The sequence below is a fragment of the Mastomys coucha genome, unplaced genomic scaffold (genome assembly GCF_008632895.1).
Source record: "Mastomys coucha isolate ucsf_1 unplaced genomic scaffold, UCSF_Mcou_1 pScaffold14, whole genome shotgun sequence".
NCBI lineage: Eukaryota > Metazoa > Chordata > Mammalia > Rodentia > Muridae > Mastomys > Mastomys coucha.
The window spans coordinates 42,637,114-42,661,113 of record NW_022196896.1 but is presented as its reverse complement, the minus strand read 5'-3'; the positions used below and the strand labels follow the sequence as shown (position 1 = coordinate 42,661,113).

At 43.8% G+C, this 24,000-nt stretch overlaps 1 protein-coding gene across 1 annotated transcript in view; it reads left to right on the top strand.

The window, feature by feature from the left end:
* Nucleotides 1–4,831: 4,831 nt before the first annotated feature.
* The window catches only part of Lactb2 (lactamase beta 2), a 30,884-nt gene continuing 11,715 nt past the window's right edge, over nucleotides 4,832–24,000 (top strand). Inside the window, exons 1-4 of the mRNA XM_031366902.1 lie at nucleotides 4,832–5,046; nucleotides 10,363–10,526; nucleotides 13,470–13,596; nucleotides 22,687–22,865. Of these exons, the coding sequence (XP_031222762.1) occupies nucleotides 4,925–5,046; nucleotides 10,363–10,526; nucleotides 13,470–13,596; nucleotides 22,687–22,865 (592 nt within the window). The 5' untranslated portion in view covers nucleotides 4,832–4,924. The remainder of the gene's footprint in view (nucleotides 5,047–10,362; nucleotides 10,527–13,469; nucleotides 13,597–22,686; nucleotides 22,866–24,000) is intronic.

Here is a 24,000-nt window from a genome sequence, read left to right as displayed (position 1 = left end):
TGCTCCTGCCTTGATGATAATGGACTGAACCTCTGAACATGTAAGCCATCCGCAATTAAATGTTGTCCTTATAAGACTTGCCTTAGTCATTGTGTCATCATAGCAGTAGAACCCTAAGACACCTACATTGGAGTTATTACAAATAACCAAGTGGGAGAGCCAATATTTGGCTCTCTAGAAATCTCTTCCACCAAGGAAATTAGTCCACTATTCAATTTAGCTTCATTCTTAGGAAGGAGGCAGAAATCAGCCATATTCTTTGCCAAAAGTCACAAGAATTAATAGCCCAGATTATATTGTTCCGTTCCCGTTTTGAACTAGAGCTCCATGTATAACCTTCATCACTGTCTTCTAAACACCTACCAAGTTGTCTACTAAGCTTTGCTAACAGTACTCAACCGTTTTCTATCCCAAAGTCCCATAGCGCTCCACGGTCCTCTGAAAAACAACATAGCCAGGTTCTTTTCAGTATCAACTTTTACATAAGTTACATTTCTATTGCTATGATGAAACACCTTGACCACAGCAACTTATACAATGTTTATTTGAGTTACAGTCTCAGAGGGTTAGAGTCCATGATGGTGGACTAAAAGCATGTGGGCAAGTGGCTGGGGCAGCAGTTGAGAAAACACAACTCAGCACACAGCAGAAAGAAACGAACTCAAAATGGCCCAAGTCTTCTGAAACCTCAAGGCTCAAGCCCAGCATGCCTCCTCCAGCAAGGTCACACCTCCTAACCCTTCAGCAACAGTTCCACTAAGTGACTGGAAACATAGTTGTTACTATACGAAGCACTGGTTACATAGCTGTGCCAGCAAGTTGATGTGCTTATTCTTTAGATGTTGCTCTTAGAAACGTCAACTTTGTTCTAAATCTGTCAACTTTTTAGGACCTCTATGTCTATGGGACGTAAAACCATGCCAGGAAGTTTGATAAGGTAGAGCAGGTTGAGACCAAGAGACTCAGTGGGCACACACCTGAGACTTAGGCGACTTTCTGTCCCCTGCCAGATTCCTGGCCTGGAACGCATGCCATGTTTCTCACATAAAAGAAACATGCCCATTCTAATGAGGTACCTAGAGGCCCAGAGGGCTTTGCTAATAAGCTTCCCTTCCCAGACATTCCTCCCTGCGAAAGGTATTTAATCTCAGGTCCACCCTGAGTAGTGGGATATGGTTTTATGAATTCATTTTCAGACATGACAATAAACTGTTTAGAACCATGAACTGTCTCTTTCATCAAGATCCACCATGGTAAGCCATGAAGAAGGCCTTCGACTACAGAGACACAATTTAATCCTCCTGCCTCTCTGTGAATTTTAATTCACAGCCTCTCTGTGCTTCCAGCCACAACATTACAAAGCCTGCCTCTGCCAATGTAAGGCCAATCACCCATGAGACAAGCCAGTGCTCTCTCTCCTCACCCTCACACCCCCTTGTCCCACCCCCAGGTTAGACACTGTTCCCACCTCTGTGGGCACCCAACTCCATTCTTGGCTCTTCTGTGATTCTCAGCTGTGCCTGAATGTATGTCCGAGAGTCTGAGAACCCCATAGTCCCGGCCTCATAGTCATCGCAGTTCCGGGAACCCCCCAAACCAATTCAAGCTTTCCCACATCTCAGACTGTGGTTTTCTACTCCTGGAGCAGTGTCTTAGTGCTTCCCTACAGCCAGGCACCCAACCCAGTGGCTGTAGGCACAGTAATACTCCCCAAGAGGCCATGGCATGCCATTCCATACTTCACAGAGAAAGACAGCCTCGCTGGGTTTCTCCCAGACTGTCATGGCATGAAGACACACTATTCCATACTGTGTGAAAAGACCACCATATTGAGAGTCTTTCTGTGGGCACTCCAGACCCTGGTGCCTCAGCCTTAGTTGCATATCTCATTGCCTATAGCGAAACCATGTGACTAGGTGTGATTTAGTCCAAAGGTATTGATTCAGTTTGTTTTCTCCAGCAGTTAAAAAATTGAAAGGCAGGAAAAGCTGAAGAGCAACAGGTGATAGCAGACAGACATCAGGCACCACAAACAGAATCAGCAGACAGACATCAGACACCACAAACAGAGTCAGCAGACAGACATCAGGCACTACAAACAGAGTCAGCAGACAGACATCAGGCACCACAAACAGAATCAGCAGCTGGAGGAAGACGTTCACTGGGGATGAGAAAGAACACGTGCAGCAGACACATAGAGCAGAGACCCTCTGCAAACCAGAGGGAGGACTCAGAAAGACACAATGGCCTGTCTCTCCCAAGGGAAGGGGCTTTAAATCCTCTCAAGAGCTTTCCTCCCCTCATCCAGGGGTGGTCAGTTTGAAGACAGATAGGATGATTGATTGGTCCAGAACTGTTGTGTGACCTGAACAGGCCCTGAACTTGTTGAACCAGCCCATCAGCTGGAGCCTGCTGACGGGAGACAAAAGCCACAAAGCATTGTTTTCCATTGCCAGGCTTTTGTCTAAAGTCAGAAAGGTGAGGAAGAAGCCGGCCATCCTGGAAATTCAACACCTTTTTTCCCCTAGCCATGACCCCTCTCCCTATGTGTCTGCCTCCCAGAGAGTCTAACCCCTAGTCTCTCAGTCGCATAGCTAAAGGCACATTAAAGCACACCATATGGAAAAGGGCAGCTATACTAGTGCTTCCTCCCCACAGGCTGCTCAGCCTCATTCACATGCCTTGCTACTCTACAGCCAAGACCATACCTCCCCAACTCAGTTTTGGTTCTGTCAGGTCACTGATCCAGAAAAAAAGTGCTGTGTGACAGACTTTTCCTGAGGAGACACAACACAATAGTCCAAAGAAACAACTGTATCAATGTCCAACTTGATGAACCGATGAGGTTTTGTTGTTCATTCATTCATATGTTTGTTTGCTTTAACTGGGGTTACTCACAGAAGTATCAGTAAGAGGTTACTTACAAGAAGCAGTGATGACTCAAAAAGTAGCTGTACCAACAGAAAGCCCACCCAACAGGGGGATGACTCTGACCTGCCAACATCAGAAAAAGATGTTCGGACTTCAGAGCTGCCTGCAAGCTATGCAGAGAGCATGTTCACTATGAATAAATATTGGTGGGATGAAAACACCTGACATAAATGAGTCCATGGATACTTGAAGGACTTTTTAAAGGATACATTGTACATCACAAAAAAATGATGTGATAATTTCAATAGCACTATTCAAATGAAGTTCATTCCTGTGATGTAAAGCAAAAACTCACATGCAGCAATACGTTATTTCAACTACTCTGAAATGCTGAACTGTTCGCTTGTTAAGCCATCTCTTCTGTAGAGAATGAGTGATCTAAAAGGACTCTCCTAAAAAGTCAAACCAAAGTATCAGAAGCATCAATTGCCTAACTACTCCTAAAAGGAGCAGGCTAAGGTAATGAATACACTCTACGTCTCTTTTATGGTATATATTCCTCATAACTTTATAGATATCATAGGATCTGTGCATTTTCTTATAAGTAACTTATAACTCAAAATTTTAAAGTGGGAAGCGATGGTTAATACTCGCTGATTGGAAAAGACAGAGAAAATTGGAAAAGACAGATTAATTACATCACTTTTACCTTGGACACTAAACCAAGGCAAGGGTAGGATAGAGAAGGAGATAAACAAGCTCCTCCAGTCTACACAGATAGGATCATGTGTTCATGCAAAACAAGTAGAAACAGAGGCCAAATAGAGCTTGGTTCTACCAAACTCCATTTTACATGTATAAAATGGGGGGAAATTGTGCCTGTTAAGAGCTGATAATTAATGGGGGTTGGGGAGATAGATCAGTTAGTAACGTGCTTGCCTTATAAACATGACAACTTGAGTTTGATCCCCCAGAATCCATGTAAAAACGTGGGGCATGGTGTCCCTTTTTTATAGTGCCTGTACTGGGGAAATGAAGGCAGGGGAACCCAGGGCTGTCAACAGCTGGCCAGTCTGGCCTGAGTGGCAAGTCCAAGCTGGTGAAGGGTACACACAGTTCCTGCATCACCTGAAATTGTCAAGTTGTCTGCTGGTCTCTGCAGGTATGCAAAATAACATCCTTCCTTCCTGCCTGCCTTTCTTTCTTTCTTCCTTTCTGTTGTTGAGGATTCTTCCTTCTTCCCTCCTTCCCTCCTTCCCTCCCTCCCTCCCTCCCTCTGTCTCTCTGTCTCTGTCTCTGTCTCTCTCTGTCTCTGTCTCTCTCTCTGTCTCTCTGTCTCTCTCTCTCTCTCTTTCTGTTGTTGAGGATTCTTCCTTCCTCCCTCCTTCCCTCCTTCCCTCCCTCCCTCCCTCTCTGTCTCTCTCTGTCTCTCTGTCTGTCTGTCTGTCTGTCTGTCTGTCTCTCTCTCTGTCTCTCTCTCTGTCTCTCTCTCTCTCTCTCTCTCTCTCTCTCTCTCTCTTTCTGTTGTTGAGGATTAAAAGGAAATGTTCGGAGGTGGCCTTTGGCAAGAAGCACACAGATCCAAGTAACCATTGGTTGTATCATCTATTGTAAAAGGTAAGTTATTCTTCAAATCAGTAGCCTGCTAGCCTTCCCAGGTTGGTGACTCAGTAACTACCCCCATACCTGCCTATGCTTAGGACCTTACCTCCCCCATCTCTGGAGGCTAACTTCAATGAAGCAATGTCACTTATAGATATGCAAAGCTACTTGGGAACAAAGTCCAGAAACCTAGAGGCTCTGAGCTTAGTCCTGTGCCACCTCACGCCATAGTCACGCCCTGCCCCCACCCCCACCACTTAGTGGCCGGGCAGGCGGGTGAGTCATAAGATACCGCTGCCAAGCCGCTCTGGCCCAATGAGCAAAGTCTCACGTGATCAGCGCCGGCGTGCTGTCGCGATGTCACGTGGCCTCTTCCCTGCCCTCCCCTACTGAGGCCACTGCGCCCGTGACTTAGAATTTAGGCGCCGGGCGGCCACCGAGGTAGGCAGAGATGGCCGCTGCTCTGCAGCGCATCGAGCAGCTGTCCAGTCGGGTGGTGCGCGTGTTGGGCTGCAACCCGGGTCCAATGACCCTGCAAGGCACCAACACGTACCTGGTGGGGACCGGCAGCAGGTAAACGCCACTCCCGAGCGCCCGCAGCTCACGCACTCGCGGGGCGGGGAGAGGCCAGGCTAGCCCCCAGCGCGTCCCCATCTCTGTGGAGGACAGAGATCTTAAGAAAAGCACAGGCTTCCCACGTCTGAATCCTGGTTTACTTGCTGTCTAGCTGCCCGCGGGTGGTGACTGAGTGACTACCGGAGCCGCTGTATTGGTGCACTCTTGAAATCCAGTGTTTGGAATATAAAGGCAGGAGTCGCTCCAAGTTCGAGGCCATCCTAGTCTACATAGCCAGTTTCAGGCTTGGTTGGGTCATATAGCAAGGCCCCTTTTTCCCTGACCTTCAAAAGTTTACAGTATTTGCTTCTTTGATTTGATTTTGTTTTGCCCAGAGCCTCCCATAGTGAAAGCTATTGACTACACTGAATCCAGTCTCTTACAGTAGAGGGCAGAATTTGCTTCCAGTTCAACCCGCTTCTAAGCCCGAAAGAGCCTGTGGGTAGGAGAAACTAACTCGTTTTGCTTTTTCTACTAATCGTGTATGACAAGCATAGCTTGTTTGCATTTAAAGTCTCTATTATATTTATCCTTCTAGAGTAAATGACACTACGAGCATCTGACTATCAGGAAATGGAAGTATTCCAAGGGGGGGAGGGGCGGGGCGGGGAACTGGGAGAGTCTTGGAACTTTCAAAGCCAGTTTCTAATGCACTTTTTCCAGCGAGGCCACTCAGCACAGTGCTACCAACTGGAGCCAAGTATTCAAATGCCTGAGAATATAGGGGACACCTCTTTTAAAGTGCCATACTCCCTCACTCCAAAGCAGACGAGGGCTAGGATTGAACTGTGTTAGTAGAGTGCTTGCCTGGGCTGTATGAATGCTTGGCATCTTGGGCTGAAGAGATTATTCAGTAGTTAAGAGTACTTACTGCACCTGGCGGTGGTGGCGCACGCCTTTAATCCCAGCACTTGGGAGGCAAAGGCAGGCGGATTTCTGAGTTCGAGGCCAGCCTCACAGAGTGAGTTCCAGGACAGTCAGGGCTACAAAGAGAAACCCTGTTTCGAAAAACCAAAAAAAAAAAAAAAAAAGGTTAAACCCAGAGCAGGGTAAAGGGCAGGGCCTTCAGGCTTCCTGCACACTAGTGCCTAACCTCTAGAGTACAGCATGAGCTGTGCTTCCTCAGCCCAGGGCAATCTCTTCCGTGTGCTATTTTAAACCCATTTGGAAGTCAGCACCCAAGCCAGAAATTGCAGATAGTCTGAATAACCCTGGAGAATGTCCTGCTGGAGTTTGCTGGATGGTTCCAGTAAATTCAACACAGCCTGCTTTTCTTCGAGGGTTAAAATAGATGCCTGGGTTTCTATGAAAACTAGATGAAGAAGTTTACTAAGAGGACAGTTACTAAGCACGAATGTCCAATGGAATCACATATTCTACTTAAGCGATAATTTTATTTTTATAGGCTACTTAAGTAATAAGTAATGGTAAAACAATTAATGTGCAGATGGTGCTACTCAAACTAACAGATGATTAGAAACAAATATTATCTGGGTCCAAATCAGATGTCCAAGACTTGCGTCCACTGCTCCACATCACTAAAAGGTCTAAGATTATATATAAGTGGCGATGTATCGTTGAACTCAATGGCATTTTTGTACTTCTGTTTTTGCTAACTTTGGGGTCATTGGCCAGTCCCTCCTGGCTCGCATAACATCCTCTCTATGCTGCTCTCATTCTCCATCAGAGTTTTGTACTCCTCTAAATGCAATTCTAACATCATGCTTTTCAGTTACACACGCGTGAGTGCATGTGTGTGGGGGACGCTCCTGCATAAGCTCTCACACACCATGACTGGAATATTGAAATCAGAAGATAATTTACAGGATGCGACTCTTTTCTTCTCACCTTGTTAATCCTGAGGATCCGACGCTGGTTGTCTGATGTGACAGCAAGCACCCTTCCCCGCTTAGCCCTCTCACCTGCCTCATCCTGACTTCTTGTGATAAGTAATCATGACTGTCAACTTTATTGAATTGACCTAGAATAGAAACTTTTGAGAAGGGATTTCAAGAGATGTTTCTCCAAGGCAGGAAGCCCTTCCTTGAAGAGCAAGGACACACCATGTCCTAAACTGAATTAAAAAAAAAAAAAGCAAATAAAGCACCAAGAACCTGTCCCCCTCTCCCTTTCCACTTCTTGACCAAGCACAAAATATAACCAGTGGCCACTTCTGCTACCACAGCCAGACTGGCCTGTGTCCTCAAATTGTGATTGGAGACAGGCCCTTCCTTGGGTTGCCTTTGCTGGGATTGTGTTGCAGCGATGAAGAGGTTAAAACACCACACTGACTTCTGTCCTCTCTAGTTCAGAAGATCATCCCCGCTTCCGTGATAGGCGGCACCTGGCTATTAATAACACTCAAATTTTAAAACAGAAGGCCAGCTTCAATCAGGCTCAGAACTAGTGGCTTGCTTAACTCTCCTCCGTTACCTGTGTCCTTCAGACTGAACCCGTCTGACCTACTAAAGTGAAGCGTGGGCCTTCCTGAATTAGTGGCTCCCTGTCTTGTAAGCATACAAAACACCTAAACACCCCTTAACATTTTCTCGCTTCTGGCACACATCCAAGCTATCTTGGAAATGTGGTTTTGACTTCTATCAACCCATTCAGTTCTTGCCTAGATGTCTGCACTAGCCTCCTGTCTAGCTTACCTGCCTCTGCTTTTGTCCCTCAGTCCATTCTCCCAAAAGTAGCCATCTTGTTCACCCTCAGAGGCTCTGGTCCAGTCATGCCAGCCTTCCTAGTGCCCAGATGAGGCATATTTCTCCCTCCAGACTGTAAGTACTCTTCTGATTTTTCTGCTTCACTCACTCTTTAGAGCTCACATGAACTGTCAGTTCCTTGTGGAAGTTGGCCCTGACCTCTTAGACTCTATTGAAATACACTATAGGTTTCATGGTGCTCATCTCAACTGTAGTTTGTTTTTTTTTTAAGTTTAAGGTCTGTATATGTGTGAAATCCACTGTCTCTCTACTTGATTACCCCATTGTAATGGAAGATGAGCCAGGGTTTATTTTTGTATTCCCAGCCCCAAGTCTTGGACAGCAGAGGTGGCATAGTGAATCCTTACTGAATATTTGCTTACAGTTTTGTCTTAATTTTTTTCTTTTGTTTGATTCTTGGAGTACTGACAGCTTTAGCTGTCCTTTGTCCTTTGTTTTGGTCAGTTTGTAGACATCACAGTCGACTGAATCCCTGACAGACCTACCATGACATTTAATATGCCCAGACTTAATAAGCCTTTTCCAGGTATGGAACATTCTTCCTCTGTCCAGGAGCCACTGATAGTGGAAATCCAGCCTTCCCTGTCAAAGTTACTTTGAGGACAGATTTTATATATTATAACAGAAAAAAAAAGCCATAGACTTTAAACTATTTTTGGTGTGGATATTACTTTGAGAACTCCATATTTGAGTACTGTAGTTACATGGTTTGCTCGTCCCTGGCCTCCCTCCAACCTCCTTCAGATTCATGGCCTCTTTTTATTTGAGTGTCATTGTTACATATATAAATACAGAAATACAACCTGCTGAGTGCTTTTAGTATTGCTCATATGTATTTATTTAGGACTGACCACTTAGAATTAGATAACCTATCAGGGGGCTCCTCCCTGGAAGATTGATTCTTCTAACCTATCAGGGGGCTCCTCCTCCCTGGAAGATTGATTGATTCTTCCTCAAAGCACCATTAATTGCTTGTAACTGTTTATCTAGGGCTGAGGCCTAGTGAGATTTCTTCCATCCATGTTAGCATGTCAACTGGTATTGTCATTTTTCAGGTCTTGTTTAGCCGATCATATGGTTGAAATTTTGTGAGTGCCATTTCCCTGTCATATGTGGAAAACACTGTTTGCATCAGACATCCTGATTCTCTTGCTTTTACAAGTCTCCCCAGCCATCTTCCTCAGTATTCTCTGACCCTGTATGTTGTTTCTTTTTCGAGACAGGGTTTTCTCTGTGTAGCCCTGGCTGTCCTGGAACTCACTCTGTAGACCAGGCTGGCCTCGAACTCAAATCTGCCTGCCTCTGCCTCCCAAGTGCTGGGATTAAAGGCGTGTGCCACCACTTGCCTCTGCCTCCCAAGCGCTGGGATTAAAGGCGTGCACCACCACCGCCCGGCCACCTTAACTCTTGGTACTTCACAGCAACGCCTGTTTAGGCTGAGAAAGTTTAGCCATGGCAAACATGACCATTCATTATTCACCTATAACTGTTTACAGATTACATGTGCCATGCCTCTCACTCTTTCCCATCTTTTATAGCTGCTGCTGCTCCTCCTCCTTTTTTCCCCTTCCTCCATTCTTCCTCCTTCTATTGTCCCCCTCCCTTTCCTTCCCCTAAACCTTCCCACATAATCATCCTCACTGTCCTTCAAATTCGTGGTCTCTTTTTTTTCACAAATTGTGTTAGCATGCATATATGTATGTATACACACCTAGATATTCCTAAATATAATTGTTCAGTTTGCATAATGTACTTGTATGTGTGTTTTCAGGCTGCCTGGCACTGGACAACCAGTTGATGTTTTCTCCCTCGAGAAGACCACCTCTCTGTTCCCAGCTTTCTTCACTTGCCTAGAGTTTGTTATGTTGGGTTGAAGCCTCATGGGCTTTTCTCATCTAGTTTTGTATGCTATTGGTGTCACCCTTGTTCAGCCCATGTTTGGGTGGTTATGTGGGTGAGACTTTGTGGGGGTGTAGCTTCTGATGTTACTAAGAGATAAATTCTCACAGGAAACTCCCATGTCCTCTGGCTCTTACAGTCTTTCTGCTCTGACTTCCACAGTGTTCCCTGAGCCTTAAGTTTACAAGTGTTTTGTTGATGTGTAGGTGTGTTAAATTCTGATCCTTGAATTTATAACCCATCTGGAAAGCAGATCACATAAGAGCACATACTCTGGCTCACTCAGTGTATCAGAGTGAATGATGATCCTACCATTTTACTATAGAGTGACCCTAGGCAAGTTATTGAGCCTCAGAACATGAGGGTGAAAGGCTGCTCTGGAGATAGTTTCTAGTTTCTAATGGTGCTGTGTTTACTTTAATTGCTACTCAAGTGCCCCAGATCCCCTCCAACAGCTGTAGTTCACATTAACATTTAGCTATAATTTCTTTCCAAGAACTTCCTTACAGTAAAATTTTGCTTTAAACTGGAGTAATATGTTCAAAGCTAAGGTTTATATTTTCTTTAATTTAATGCAAGTTATCTATGTAAAGATATGCTAATGTGAACTCCAAGTTCCAACTTCGATTATCTTCCCTGTCATTTGTAGGAGAATCCTCATTGACACTGGAGAGCCATCAGTTCCTGAATATATCAGCTGCTTAAAGCAAGCCTTGGTTGAGTTTGACACAGCAATCCAGGAAATCCTGGTGACTCACTGGCATTCTGATCATTCTGGAGGCATAGTGGACATTTATAAACACATCAATAATGGTAAGCAGAAAACCATTTAGCATGCTTGAGAAATCATTTATAATTTAAGCTTTCAACTATAGTGATATTTTTTAACTGACACAACATGAATACTGTCAGGTTTAGCAGAGGTGACACAGGAAACTTCTTTCAAATCCTTCCCTCCCTCGGCCAGTGATAAAACTAAGCTTAGGCTCTGTGACAGACAAGCACAGCTTCAGCCTTGAACAGCTTTTGAGCATTTCCTGTTTGTCAGGCATTGTGCTGAACACTGCCCAAGGGTACTGGAAGGTTGATGCTCTTAGTGTCTGCTCCCAAGCAGACTACCTGAGACCTTAAGGTAAATTTAAGACAGATGCTAAGACATATGGAAATCAAGCTGTGTCTCAGTATATCGATAGTTTTCTCTCCCTGAAACCTACTTAGTACTGACATCTTTCCTAGTCTCTTAAATCCTTTATTCTGCCATCACAGTTGTAGATTGAGACAGCCATTGAACAATCATTCAGACTCCTGCTGTTTGTCAGGTACTGGTCATGCATAGCACAAAGACAACAGCAGGGAACAAAAGCAGAGCATCTCCCAGGGGCTTCTACACATGAGCATTCCTAAAGCAAAGCCCACCAGCCCGCTGCCACAGCTGGGACGTTCCATACCACGTTACAGATGCCAGTCAAAGTACAAATACCCTGAAAGTACACTATAAAATTACCTTTGGGATTTCCGGAGAGGAAAACAGTTGTAGGCGCTATACAAAAGAACAAATATTTGTCTAATTACCATTCAAATAATACAAAGAAATTAGAAGAGAAATTTGACACAGCTCTTTATAGCTACTAAAACTTTAGTCCTTTTTTTGAGAAGGATCTTGCTGCCTGCCCTCCTGGGCCTGACTGAAGCCACACAAGCTGTGTGTAGACTTGGTTTGGCATGGAGAAGGTTCCAAGGCGTGCTGCTTCTGGGTAGCTTGGGAATTTCCCCACATCCCCAGGTGCTACACTCTTGCTCCTTTCTGTTGTACTGTAGCTGTCCTGCTTTGTAGTATTTTACTATTTAATTTAGTTGCTACTCAGACAGGTGTGGCTCAAGTAATTTTCAGTGCTAGCTGCCTGTTTTTGTTTTTTGGGGTTTTTTTGTTTTGTTTTCTTTTGTTTTGTTTGTTTGGTTGGTTGGTTGCTTGGGTTTTTTTTTTGGTTTTTCAAGACAGGGTTTCTCTGTAAAGCCCTGGCTGTCCTGGAACTCACTCTGTAGACCAGCCTGGCCTCGAACTCAGAAATCCACCTGCTTCTGCCTCCCAAGTGCTAGGATTAAAGGTGTGCACCATCGCTGACCTGCTTACCTATATATTTTTTAAGCTACATGTATTTTATAGGCCGTACTAAAATATTTAAATGCCATTTATACAGGTTCTTTGACAATACAGAGTAAATTTGAAGCAATTGATGACAGACTTTTTTCAAAAACAACCAGTTTAGGGCTGGAGATTTTACTTGGTGGTTAAGAGTGTGTCCTACCCTTGCAGAGGGCAGCAGTTGGGTTCACAGTGCCTATGGCAGGCAGCTCAAAACCATCTGGAACTCTGGCTCCAGGGTCAGATGATGTCTTGAGCATCAGATGCTCCGGTGGGCACTACACACAGGTGGCATAAATTCACACAGACACATAGAAGTAAAAACAAAATCTTTAAATTAAAAACAGTCAGTATGGAGCACACCTTTAATCCCAGCACTCAGGAGGCAGAGGAAGACGGATCTAAGAGTTCAAGGCCAGCGTGGTCTACAGAGGGAGTTCTAGGACAGCCAGGGCTACCCTGTCTTGGAGGAAGGGAAAAAGTCAGGATAAATGTTATTTCTCCCTCTGTTCTCAGTGCCACTGCCCTAACCTTTAACCCGCTGGATAGACTGTTGGCAGTCATCCCTTCCACCCGCCCACCCTAGCCCACAATGTGTAGCTACCATATTGACTGTCCTGTTAATGCTGTCATGGATCTTACTAAAAACTGCCTAGAGGCCACAGTGGCCAAGCTTAACACCCGCTCTCCTGTCAGCCGTCATCTTACCTTATCAAGTGTCTCTGATCTTCCCAGACAGACAGCATTTTCGTTAGACAAGATGGCGCCTTGTCTCAGCTTCTGCCCCAGTCCCTATCCTCTCGTCCTAGCAGAGCCATCTCTTCAACTCCAGGAATATCCCCTGGAGTGAAAGTTTCATTTCCCCAGCTATGTCTGACTTTTGCTTTTATCCACTGTAGCTGCTGTCCTGGTTAAATGGCTGACACTGCTGAGTGGTGAAGCACTGGTTTTCCTTCTATCAGTGAGGGTCATGGATGTCAGCTGTCAGGCTTTGAGCACTAGCAGCACAGGTGGTCTTAATGTTGTTACGTGCTGCCATGGCTCGTTTGCTGTTAAGCAGGCGCCTGGAGAAAGGTGCTCACACTCCAGCTCACATTCCATCAGCCTTTCCATGTGCCCACCACCACTGGGTCACAGCTAGCTGAGATAATGAAGGACTTTCCATATGTACACAGGAGAGAAATGCCTAGAAAGTCACAAGCGGCCTTAGTGTGACCTAACGGGGCCTGGAGCAGACCTCACTCTGGGAACATGTGAACTAGTTCCATTGTAGAGGCACGGTGCTTTAATTCTGTTGTCCTGTGGTCCCCATGCTAGGGTTTTATGTAGCCATTGGCAGGTGTCACCTGTGAGGACTGGTCTCTTAAAAAGATGAACCGGGCTAGTGAGATGGCTCAGTGGGTAAGAGCACTGACTGCTCTTCTGAAGGTCCTGAGTTCAAATTCCAGCAACCACATGGTGGCTCACAACCACCCATAATGAGATCTGACTTCCTCTTCTGGTGTGTCTGAAGACAGCTACAGTGTACTTAATTATAATAATAAATAAATCTTTTAAAAAAAAGATGAACCATTCAGAGTATGACTTAATATATTTACATGTTTTATGACTAGATACCACCTATTGCATTAAAAAACTTCGACGGAATCCGCCGAGAGAAGAAATTATAGGAAATGGAGAACAGCAATATATTTATATAGAAAACGGAGACGTGATTAAGACCGAGGGAGCCACTCTCAGGTAACTTACGGCCTGCATAGATGTGTTACAAAGAAGGATGAGAACAGTTTGCCTGCACATGTGAAGAGTCATGATCCAGAAGACATCTGACACATTTAGTACTCTCAGGAAAGAGAAAGGAAGGGCTCGCTCGAAAAACCAGGAAACAAAGACCCTTCTCTCAGTCTGCTCTCTAATTGGTCTTGGTGTTGTTTAGTCATGCCACTGTTGGGAAATACAAACTTGAGGAGACTGGGTACAGACATGATTGTTCACACACATGGGAGGCTGACTCAGGCGTGTGCCATGAGTTCAAGGTCAGTCTCTACTACCTGATAAGTTACATGTTGGCTTGGTCACAGCAGAAGACCCTGCCTCAATAAAGCAAATTTAGTTATTTTCAAATTTGACATTCCTCCTTGGGTGAATCAAGGAGCTACCTGAACCTCAGTGTAGGGCCTTGCCCAGCAGTCTCACTCAAAAAAAAAAAAAAATAAGTAAATACTCTTGTGGCCGGCCTGTTTCAGAGACGAAGTCTTTCCTGCTCTGAGATTTTGAGACTGACCTAACAGTAATCCCCTGTCTCCTAGTCTGTTCTTGCCTTCTGATCTCGGAGTGCCCACTGTGCTCTGCACTGAGATGTTATTCGGGATTACTTTTAAACTTTTAACTTTTCAGCTTTACCACTTCCCTGACCTCTCATCAGACCCAGTTAGATTTTGCCTTACAGTCTTTGTCAAGGGCAGCAAGATGCTCAGTGGATAAAATGTCTGCTGCCACCTTGATGGCCTGCGTGCAGTCACTCAGGCTACATGATAGGAGGAGGAACCAACTCCCAGAAGATGTCCTCCTTACCTGCAGACACCATGCCCCCACCCAGCACCCACATAGAAATAAACATGTAATTATAAACAATTAAAATCAAGCACCTGCTGGCACTGTTCCTCTCCAACCGGCACTCTCCAGCCTTTCCCCTTTCTTGTCTCCCAGTAACCCTGTCACTAGAACCTGTGATGAGTCCCTCTAGCCACAAGATATTTAGTTCCATGGTCTAGCCTCCATGGTCTTACCTCCATCTACCCCTCTCACAGGCCCGACGAGCTGCATGTGAGTTCCTGTGGCACGATCTGTCCCACCTTTGTCTAGGTCTTACCTTTCCCTGTGCGTGGCTCCTTCCCACAAGCTTTTCTCCCTGGTAAAGCACTGTTTTCCCAGTTCACCACTTAACTTTGAATGCCCTTTCTGAGCAGAATTCCTCCTTCCTCCAGCTCTCTTAAAATTCTTGCTCTTTTGTTAAAGCGCTTTGTGTCTGAGTAGATATCTTCTTAGCTCTGACAAGTCACAGTAGTAGTTAATGCAGTCATCACAGCTAGATAGCTTAGAAATACAATGGTTCAAATATCAAAAACAGGCCAGGCAGTGATGGCGCACACCTTTAATCCCAGCACTTGGGAGGCAGAGGCAGGTGGATTTCTGAGTTCGAGGCCAGCCTGGTCTACAGAGTGAGTTCCAGGACAGCCATGGCTATACCGAAAAACCCTGTCTCAAAAAACAAAAACAAACAAACAAATATCAAAAACATTTCTCAGGCATATTAGGTCCAAAAAAAAAAAAACTCCCTGATTTCTGAGTGGCCTCCAGGTGCTCAGTAGGATGGGTTGTTGGTTTCTTTGATCTTGTGATTACACACTCCTCTGCTCTTGGCTTCCAAGGTCCACACACGTGTACAGCACATAGAAAAGAACAAGGAGAAAGTTTTATGTAGGAGGTTTCATGGGCCAAGCTTTCTGTTGCATTAACTATACATTCAGTTATGTTTCATACCTGATTGTAGAGATTGAGGGATGTGTAGTTTAACTTCATGCCCAAGAGAAAGAAGAAGTAAATAGGATTGGTAATTAGCTAGTCATCTTCTTACACAAGTGTGGTGGCTTGAATATCCTTGGCCCATGGGAAGTAGCACAAATTAGGAGGTGTGGCCTTTCTGGAGTGGGTGTGGCCTTGTTAAAGGAAGTGTATCACTGTGGAGGCGGGCTTTGATGTCTCATATATATGCTCAAGTCTGCCCAGTGTGACGTTTCTCCTCTTGGCTGCCTTTGGATTAAGATATAGAACCCTCGGCTCCTCCAGCACTGTATCTGCATACATTCTGCCATGCTTTCCACCATGATAATAATAGACTAAGCTGTAAGTCCAGCCCCAACTAAATGTTTGCCTTTATAAGAGTTGTCTTGGTCATGGTGTCTCTTCACAGCAATAAAACCCAAACTAAGACAACAGGCATATTCCAAGTTCACTTTTGTATCCTCATGAGGTCCCTAACACATGGAAGGCACTGAGTATCCTACAAGTATCTTTAAATTGGTAACGTGTCTTTAAATAAGTAAGTGACGCATTTTTGAATGAGTGTCCACTGTACTCTTCCAAACCTGTGTCCTCTTTGTGCCAAGGTAGCAGTGGGTTTTAAAGCTCACTGCTATAATCTATAGGCCAGCTACTTGGGGTAGGTTTCATAAAAATAACACATGTGCACACACACACACACACACACACACACACACACACACACGGGATGGACTCAGCAGCATGGTATTTGCTGAATGTCTAAGAGGCCTCTGGTTTTAATTCCTAGTGCTGCAGGAAAAACAAAAATAATACCAACAAAATACAAAGCAGATGGATGGGTAGGTAGCTGATTGAATTTTCCCATAATAGTAAATGGGAAATAAACATTGTCTTTTTCTCTTGCTGTGACAAAACAGTATGACCAAGGCAAGCTGTAGAAGAAAACATGTAATTCAGCTTATGTTTTCAGGGGTTAGAGTCCATGATGGCAGAGCAAAGGCACAGAGGCCAGAACAACAGAGAGCCTGCATCCTGGTTGCACACAGAAAGCATAAATGGCTCGGCCAGCATGTCCCCTAAGCTGACTCTTGGTTTTTTGTTTTTGGAGACAGAGTTTCTCAATGTAGCTCTGGCTGTCCTGGAACTCACTCTATAGGCCATACTGGCCTCAAACTCATGGAGATCCCTCGACCTGTGCCTCCCACATGCTGGGATTAAAGGTGTGTACTACCATGCCTGGCTTTTTAAAAGCCTTTATAGTTTCAATATTTAATATTAATGCTTTGGTTAATTTTTATTTTTTGGCAAAGGGGAAACTCCAGCTTATTTCATTTTCTTAAATACTGTTATTTAATAGTGAATTTGTCAATTGTCCTACAAATTCTAGAGAGATGCGCTTGTTGGTTTTCTCCATAGCTTCAATATGTTTCTGCATTTGTAAAGTACTGAAACACAGTTGGACTTTTATATATTTTATTGGTTCCGTGTGTTCCTTATTCTGTTTGCTAATCTATCTGTTACTGCTTTGTAATAGTCCTAGTGAGTTGTGTAATAAATTAGTCAACATTCTCCAAAGACACAGAATAAAAATTTGTTAGAATAAAATTTATTTAAAAGTCAACACTGAAGAAGGAAGCCCCACGTGAGAGTAACAGAAGCAAGGTTGACTGTAATTAGAGAAAAACCAGTCTAGACAGGATGAAGCTTGTTAGAAGGTAGAACACCAGGAGAAGGTCCTCCTAGGAAATGAAATTAAGAAAATTCCGTATGTTTTAAGAAAAGGAGAGGAGCCAAGCATTGGTAGGGCATGCTTTTATTCCCCGAACCAGGGATGGGGGTGGGGTACACAGTTGGATCTCTGAGTTTGAGGCCAGTCTGGTCTACAGAGTGAGTTCCAGGACAGCCAGGGCTACACAGAGAGACTCTGTCTCAAAAAAAAACAAAAAACAAACCAAAAAGGAAAAAGAAAAAAAGAAAAAGAAAAAGAAAAGAAAATAAATAAAGTGGGGGGTCGGGAATAAAAGCAGAAGAGAGAGGGACAGAGGGGCTGTTTCTTCAGTGGCTACAGCAGTACAAGAAGAGGCACTGTATTAACTGAGCCAGCTGGTAGACTATGCTTGCCTGCCTTTTTCTTCCCCTGCAGTAACCAAGGTCCCTCTTGAGTAGTTTTGTGGGCACTTTGCAGTAATTCAACTCTGGTTACACAGGTCTTCCAGAGTGTGTAAATGTGTCAGGGACTCCCTCAGTCATAGCTTCCACATGAGCCTTCCCTCTGAGCCTCCTGACTTTTCGTGTGCTTCATGTCGTCAGGACAGCTGTCCTCCAGGCCTCCTGCGCGGTCATTGCAGATTTCCTGCACTCTCCCCAGTGTTGGATCTTCAGCTTCCTGGGACCCCCAACTTTACTGCATCCCTTCTTTTAGAAAACTCATGCCCAATAACTTCTAAAAATGGAGTGAACTGTTGATCCCTTCCATGTCTACGTGTGTCTTTGAAAGTGCAGCTCTAGCTGGGATGTCAGTGATGGGGCTGGCATGCACAAGGCCGTGGGAAATTAAAACCTAAGTTGGTTGTAGAAATGCTGGATGAGTTCCACATTATAGGTAGAAGTATGAAGTTTTGCTGTGTTGCTTAGCAAGATGGCTAGAGGCAGTAATGTACTGTATATTTGAAAGGATTTTAAATGCTTTTACCATAAATGATCATGTTTATGGAATTAGATGCTTAATCTTAAATACTCTACATATATTTGATAAATACAGGCCTTCTGAATCCGGAACTTACTTATTGCCTATTCTTTTCTGTGCTATAGTATAGGGGTTAGGGGATTCCTACTTACACACCTTTTTCTAAAATTTTGGTTATATGCTTAATGAATTTGTAATTCTATGTCCTGATAAAGAGAAAACCACTCATGACCTTTGTTAATGTGGACAAACGTTAATTGAAGGGAGCCATGAAAATATAAACAGGGACCATTCCTATTCGGGTCTTGCTATGGAAGAGAGGGATTGGTCTCTGCCATGCCGTAGTAAGGACGAGTGGGGCATGAGCTAAGGATCAGCATATGGGAGTAACTAGGAAGAAACCAGGCATAAGGAGATTTCCAACTAACCCAGCTTGACAGGATCATTGCTCATGGCAAGCCCCATGGTGAGATACAGAGGGGTCTGCTGTCAACAGCAGAACATTTCTTCTGCCTGTCTTCCTCACATTAGCTTCCACCAGGACATAAAAACTCAGGGTCAGGCCAAGTCAGCATAGCAGAGAGGTATCCTCCTCCACCTTCTTAGGGTCCTTGGCTGAGTTGGAAAATAGAATTGACAAAGACAGAATTAATGTTTTTATGAGGCAGTGGAGGGTTCTGAAATAAAGGCCCAGATTACATCTGTTTGGTGGAGTAGTCATAAGGAAGTGTAACTGGACAGAAAACGTGAGCTAGGGTCATCCTAGGGAATTCTGCTTGGCCTCTGTTCAGACTTTCTGTCAGAAGTGAGGCTGAGTATAAAGCTGATGCCTCAGGAAAGGCAGAGCATTCCTAGGTTTGAAAACAAGTTAAGGGGAGAAGGCATTGGGAGGTCAGAGAAAGCTCCCTGCTTCTTCTCTTCTCCCTCATGTTCTCTGCTTTGCCCACTCAGGATGCTGGACATGCTATGCTTCAAAGTAGCCTGCTCCAAGCCCTGTCTCTGGAAGAACTCCTGGAGGCTGGAGAAGTGGCTCACTGATGAGAGCACCTGCTGCTCTTGCAGCAGACCCATTAGGTTAGGTTCCCAGCACCCACATAATGGCTCACCCACCTGCAATCAAGTTCTAGGGGATCCTGCTCTTTCTCTTGAATGCTGTAGGCACTAGGCACTAGAACAATTTTTAAAAGAAAAAGAATCCATGGGAACCTGACCAAAGTTTTCACCATAGGATCTTGGTCAACCCCAAATAGGACATTTTAGTCTGGAAATAGGGCTTTACGTTGTAGAAAATTGTCTTGAGGTTGCATATGACTGCATTCTCTCCCTGCTCCATGGTTGATTTACTAACAGTCTGGTTGTTCAGTCAGAACTCTGTGCTTATCACTCACGGGCCACCTCCCATTCCCGTCCGTTGTACTCTTCACTACACCTGGGCCGTGTGCGTCTCTGTGTCTGCACACTCTGTCCCAGCACTCCTCCTACACCAGCCTAGTTTCGGGGTTTGGTTAACATTTCTCTTTTCTTGCTGAGTTTTATGATCAATGAGGTTTGTTTTAAAAAGTTTCATCTCTATGGTTTGTTGCTTCTAGATTTATTTGCTTTTTCTTATCCACCATCTGCAATGTGAGAGGTGTTTCTTTTACTTTAATTATCTTTGTTACCCTCTCATGTTTCCTGATTTTCTTCTGATGAAAACTGTAGAGCTATTTCTGAGTCCTAAGAATTGGGGGAACAGAGGGTTGTCAGCATGAGCCCCATGGTATCATAATCAAAGTGAACTTTGTTGGGGACCCATTTTTGACAATTTAGGCTTTTGTTGAGGTAGTAAATAACTTAGGAAAGGCTTTTTTTGATGTCTTGGTAAGGGTAAAGACCTCACTGACAACACATGACATCCAAATGGCATCGGCCTGCGTTCAGGAATCTCCATTTCTCCGTGTGTTATCTCTACTCCACCCAAGCCTGTTCGGTCAGCAGACTTAGGGTACTGGTCAAATGGCTCAAAGAAGAATACACCTTGTGGATGTGGCAGGTTTCAATTCTGCTTGGGGTTGGTTTGTTTCTTTGGGATTTTTGGTATGGAGGGTTGAATCCAGGCATCTGCTGCACCATTCCTGAAGCCAGCTGTCTGATTATAATGCGCACACCTCGACCCCGACAAGCGCTGCATTTTTGAACAGCTCCAGACTTTCCACCTTGTAGTGCTTGCATGCACTACATAGCACATTCTTGCTAAGTTGTAGTTTGGTTGTCTTGCCATCATACAGGTCTTCTAAAGATACTTCAGTGGATGCATCATGTCCTCGGCTCTTCTGCCATTTTGACTTCTACTCTGATTGCCCATGAAACCAAACAGTCCTCCACGAAAAATATGTGAGAGAATATCATCCATGCCACCACCTCCACCACTGCCTTCCTGTAGACCTTGTTCTCCATATCTGTCATACAGCTCCCGCTTCTCTGGATTTGACAATACTTCATATGCAAAACTTATTTCTTTAAATTTATCTCCAGCATTTGGATTCTTATCAGGATGGTATTCTTTGGCTAACTTTCAGTATGCCTTCTTCAGCTCGTTCTCGCTGACGCTGGGAGGGACGCCCAGGATGTTGTACAGCTTCATGTTGGCCACATTCGCCCTGATGGCCTGCCAGGCAGCACTCACAAGCAGGCCGCACTCTACTGCCTTTAACCAAAAACCCACATTGAGTCCCTAAGTATTAAATATAAATATGCAGTTATATTTGCCCTATTCCCCTAAATTATTGAGAGTTTTATTTAAAATATTTCAAGAACATACAAGTCAGTCTATCTAAATCAGACAGAGAAAGGTAATTGAGTTAGTCTCATAAATAAATTTAAGCTAAATAAAATTAAGTTTGAGCAGTATTCATCAGCATTTACTGCTGTCTTCTGTGATTCAGTCATAAAATGGAAAGTTTAGTAGAACCCACGCAGAGCCGTGTCAGGGTTAGAAGTGCATTACCTACAAGTGACTGAGTCAGTGCCAAGACGTGGAAAGCTATGCTGTAAAACCAGATGTCACTAAGAGCTGAAAGCTGCAAGCAATGAAAAGTATCCTGCCATTGCCTGAATGGGAAGCAGGAAAACAGGGCGCAGCCTATAGAGTGCAAGTGTGATTCCTGGTGCACCAGGAGAACGGAAAGTGCAACAACACAGAGGGTTCAACCTTCATGTGGCTGAGACATGAAGAGGTGCTTTACAGAGCAAAATTCAGACTTAGCTCTTCATTTACTATTGGTATGGCTATAAAACTTAATGTGAATATAAATAAAAGCTCTTAAGGACATTTTTTTTCGTGCCTTAAAGGTATCATAATCAGTTTGTAAGTTTGGGATTTTTCGATACCAAATATTAGTTATAGGCCATCCTAGGTTTCATTATGACATTTACACCACTTGTGTAGCCTCATGTTTACCCTCTTACATCCTCTAGCTTCTCTTTTCCTGTCCCACTTTGCTCATCCTTTCCTCCTGCCAACTAGTCCCCTCCCTCCACATCCTTTCTCTGTGTCCCAGCCGCCTGGTGTGCATGCGGGCGGGCGCTTAGGACTGCTTACAGGAGCATGGATAGAGAGGTTAGAATTTGGGCAGTCAAATTAGTGGCTGCACTACCAAAGAAAAGTTCTATATATTCAGAATTAGGCTTGGCTATGGCTTTTCTTTGATTCTAAAGGCTTGTTTGTCTTTGTTTCTGTAGCACATTGCTTTAAATATTTATATGGCTTACAAATACTCTTGACATTACCTGGCACCTTATTTGATTTTTTTTTAAATCTGTTCGAGTGTCTTTTATTTTCATGTATGTATGTGCACTATACGTGCCTGGCGCCTGCAGAGGCCAAAGAGGGTATCGGGTTCCCTGGACTCAGAGCTGCAGATGGTTGTCATCCACAAGTGGGTGCTGGGAACCAGACCTGCGCCCTCTTCAAAAGTGACAGGCACTCCTGACTGCTAAGCTGTCTCTTCAGCCTCTACACTTATCTTAAAAAATATGTGGAGACAAATAGATTGAAGAATGTTTCTCTAAAATTTTTATATAAATACTATTAGAGTAAAATTTTATTTTTAGAACATGTAGCAATGTGTCAGCTACTATGTAGAGAGCTTAGGTATTTACATATAGACACTTAATAATGTAGAGAAATACAATGAAGTAAATGAAAACTTCAAAACACGCAGTTTTGTTTTTTCAATTGTTAGCATACAAAATTGAAAAGCTATGTTCTTAACTAAAAGTACTGTTTCTGAGTAATCTTGATTTTCATCTTTTTTATACTTTCATGTTTTTCAAATTTGTTGTAATCATCTTATTTATATAATAAGAAGAAAATATGTTGTTAAATGTGTACTTCTGGATAAGAAACATGATCTAATAACAGGAGATATTTGTTTGGGGTCAGGTTTTCACACGCAGTCCCTAGGGAAACATGAAGTCCCCTCCTTGGCAGCATGTGTTGATGTCTATGGGTGGCAGAAGTGTGCACTTCTCAACATTTTGCCCAAGTGTGAGAATTTCTACTTGTTGATTTATGGTTCCTGGCTTGTGCTCTTACCTAGAGTTTTACACACTCCTGGCCACACTGACGATCACATGGCTTTATTCCTGGAAGAGGAAAATGCCATCTTTTCTGGAGACTGCATCCTAGGAGAAGGGACGACGATATTTGAAGACCTCTATGATTACATGAACTCCCTAAAAGACTTACTGAAAGTCAGAGCCGACATTATATATCCAGGTGAGTGATGTCTTTGGAGCTAGAAAACCATTCTTCTACCATGATAAAGAATGTCCATTTGGCTTACCTCTGAGTTGAAATATAGAGAGAGGCAATGTGGAGGTTCTGTATCAGCACATACTAACTGTTTAAGTACTAGGTTCCATGATGGCATCTTCATGCATGTATTATACAGCGGACCTTGAGCGGATTGCACTACTCTCTTCTCCACCTTCTCTGCAACTTTCATTTATTTAAACATTTTATGTTTTAATAACAAGTGTTTTGGGGTGCATATTAGTATGGTGCCTATGGAAGTCAGAAGGGGGTGTCAGATCCCCTGGAGCTGGGGTTGCAGGTAGTTCTGAGCTTCCTGACTTGGGTGCAGGAAATGGAACCCAAGTCTTCCGTAACAGTAGTACATGTTCTTAACCTGTAAACCATCTCTCCAGCTCCTCATTGCTCTTTTTTATTTTTTTAAATCTAGATTCTGCATGAGATTGACTTTCTGAGGTTGACATAATGATCCATCCATCCATTTCCCAGCAGATAATATGATCTCATTCTTTATAGTATAATAATATTCTGTTGTAATAAATAATTTTTTCACTTTCTTTCATCCATTGGCAAGCACCTATGCTGATTCCAAAACTTGCTATTGCAACTAGTGCCAAGATGACATGGACATTTAGGTATGTCTGTTGGTTTCTTTGGGTATGTATACCCAACAGTGGACAGCTAGATCATGTAATAGTACTATTTGTAAGTTGGTTGATTGGTTGGTTGGTTGGTTGGTTGGTTGGTTGGTTGGTTGGTTGGTTTGATTTAGTTAGTTGTTTGGTTGGCTTGGGTTTGGTTGGGTTGGTTATATTGGGTTGGTTGGTTGGTTGGTAATTGGTCAGTTGGTTTGATTTGGTTGGTCGGTTTGAGTTCAGTTGGGTTGGTTTAGTGGATTGGTGGGTTTTGGTTTTTATGGTATTAAGGATGTAACCCAGGGACTTGTACATGATAAGCAAGTGCTACCTCCAAGCTATATTCCAGCTTCATTTTTCATTTCATGGGGAACCATCTTATTTCTGTATTTATCATACCAATTTGCAGTTTCATTAGCAGCATTTAAATGTTCTCTTTCTCTATATTCTAACTAGCATTTCTT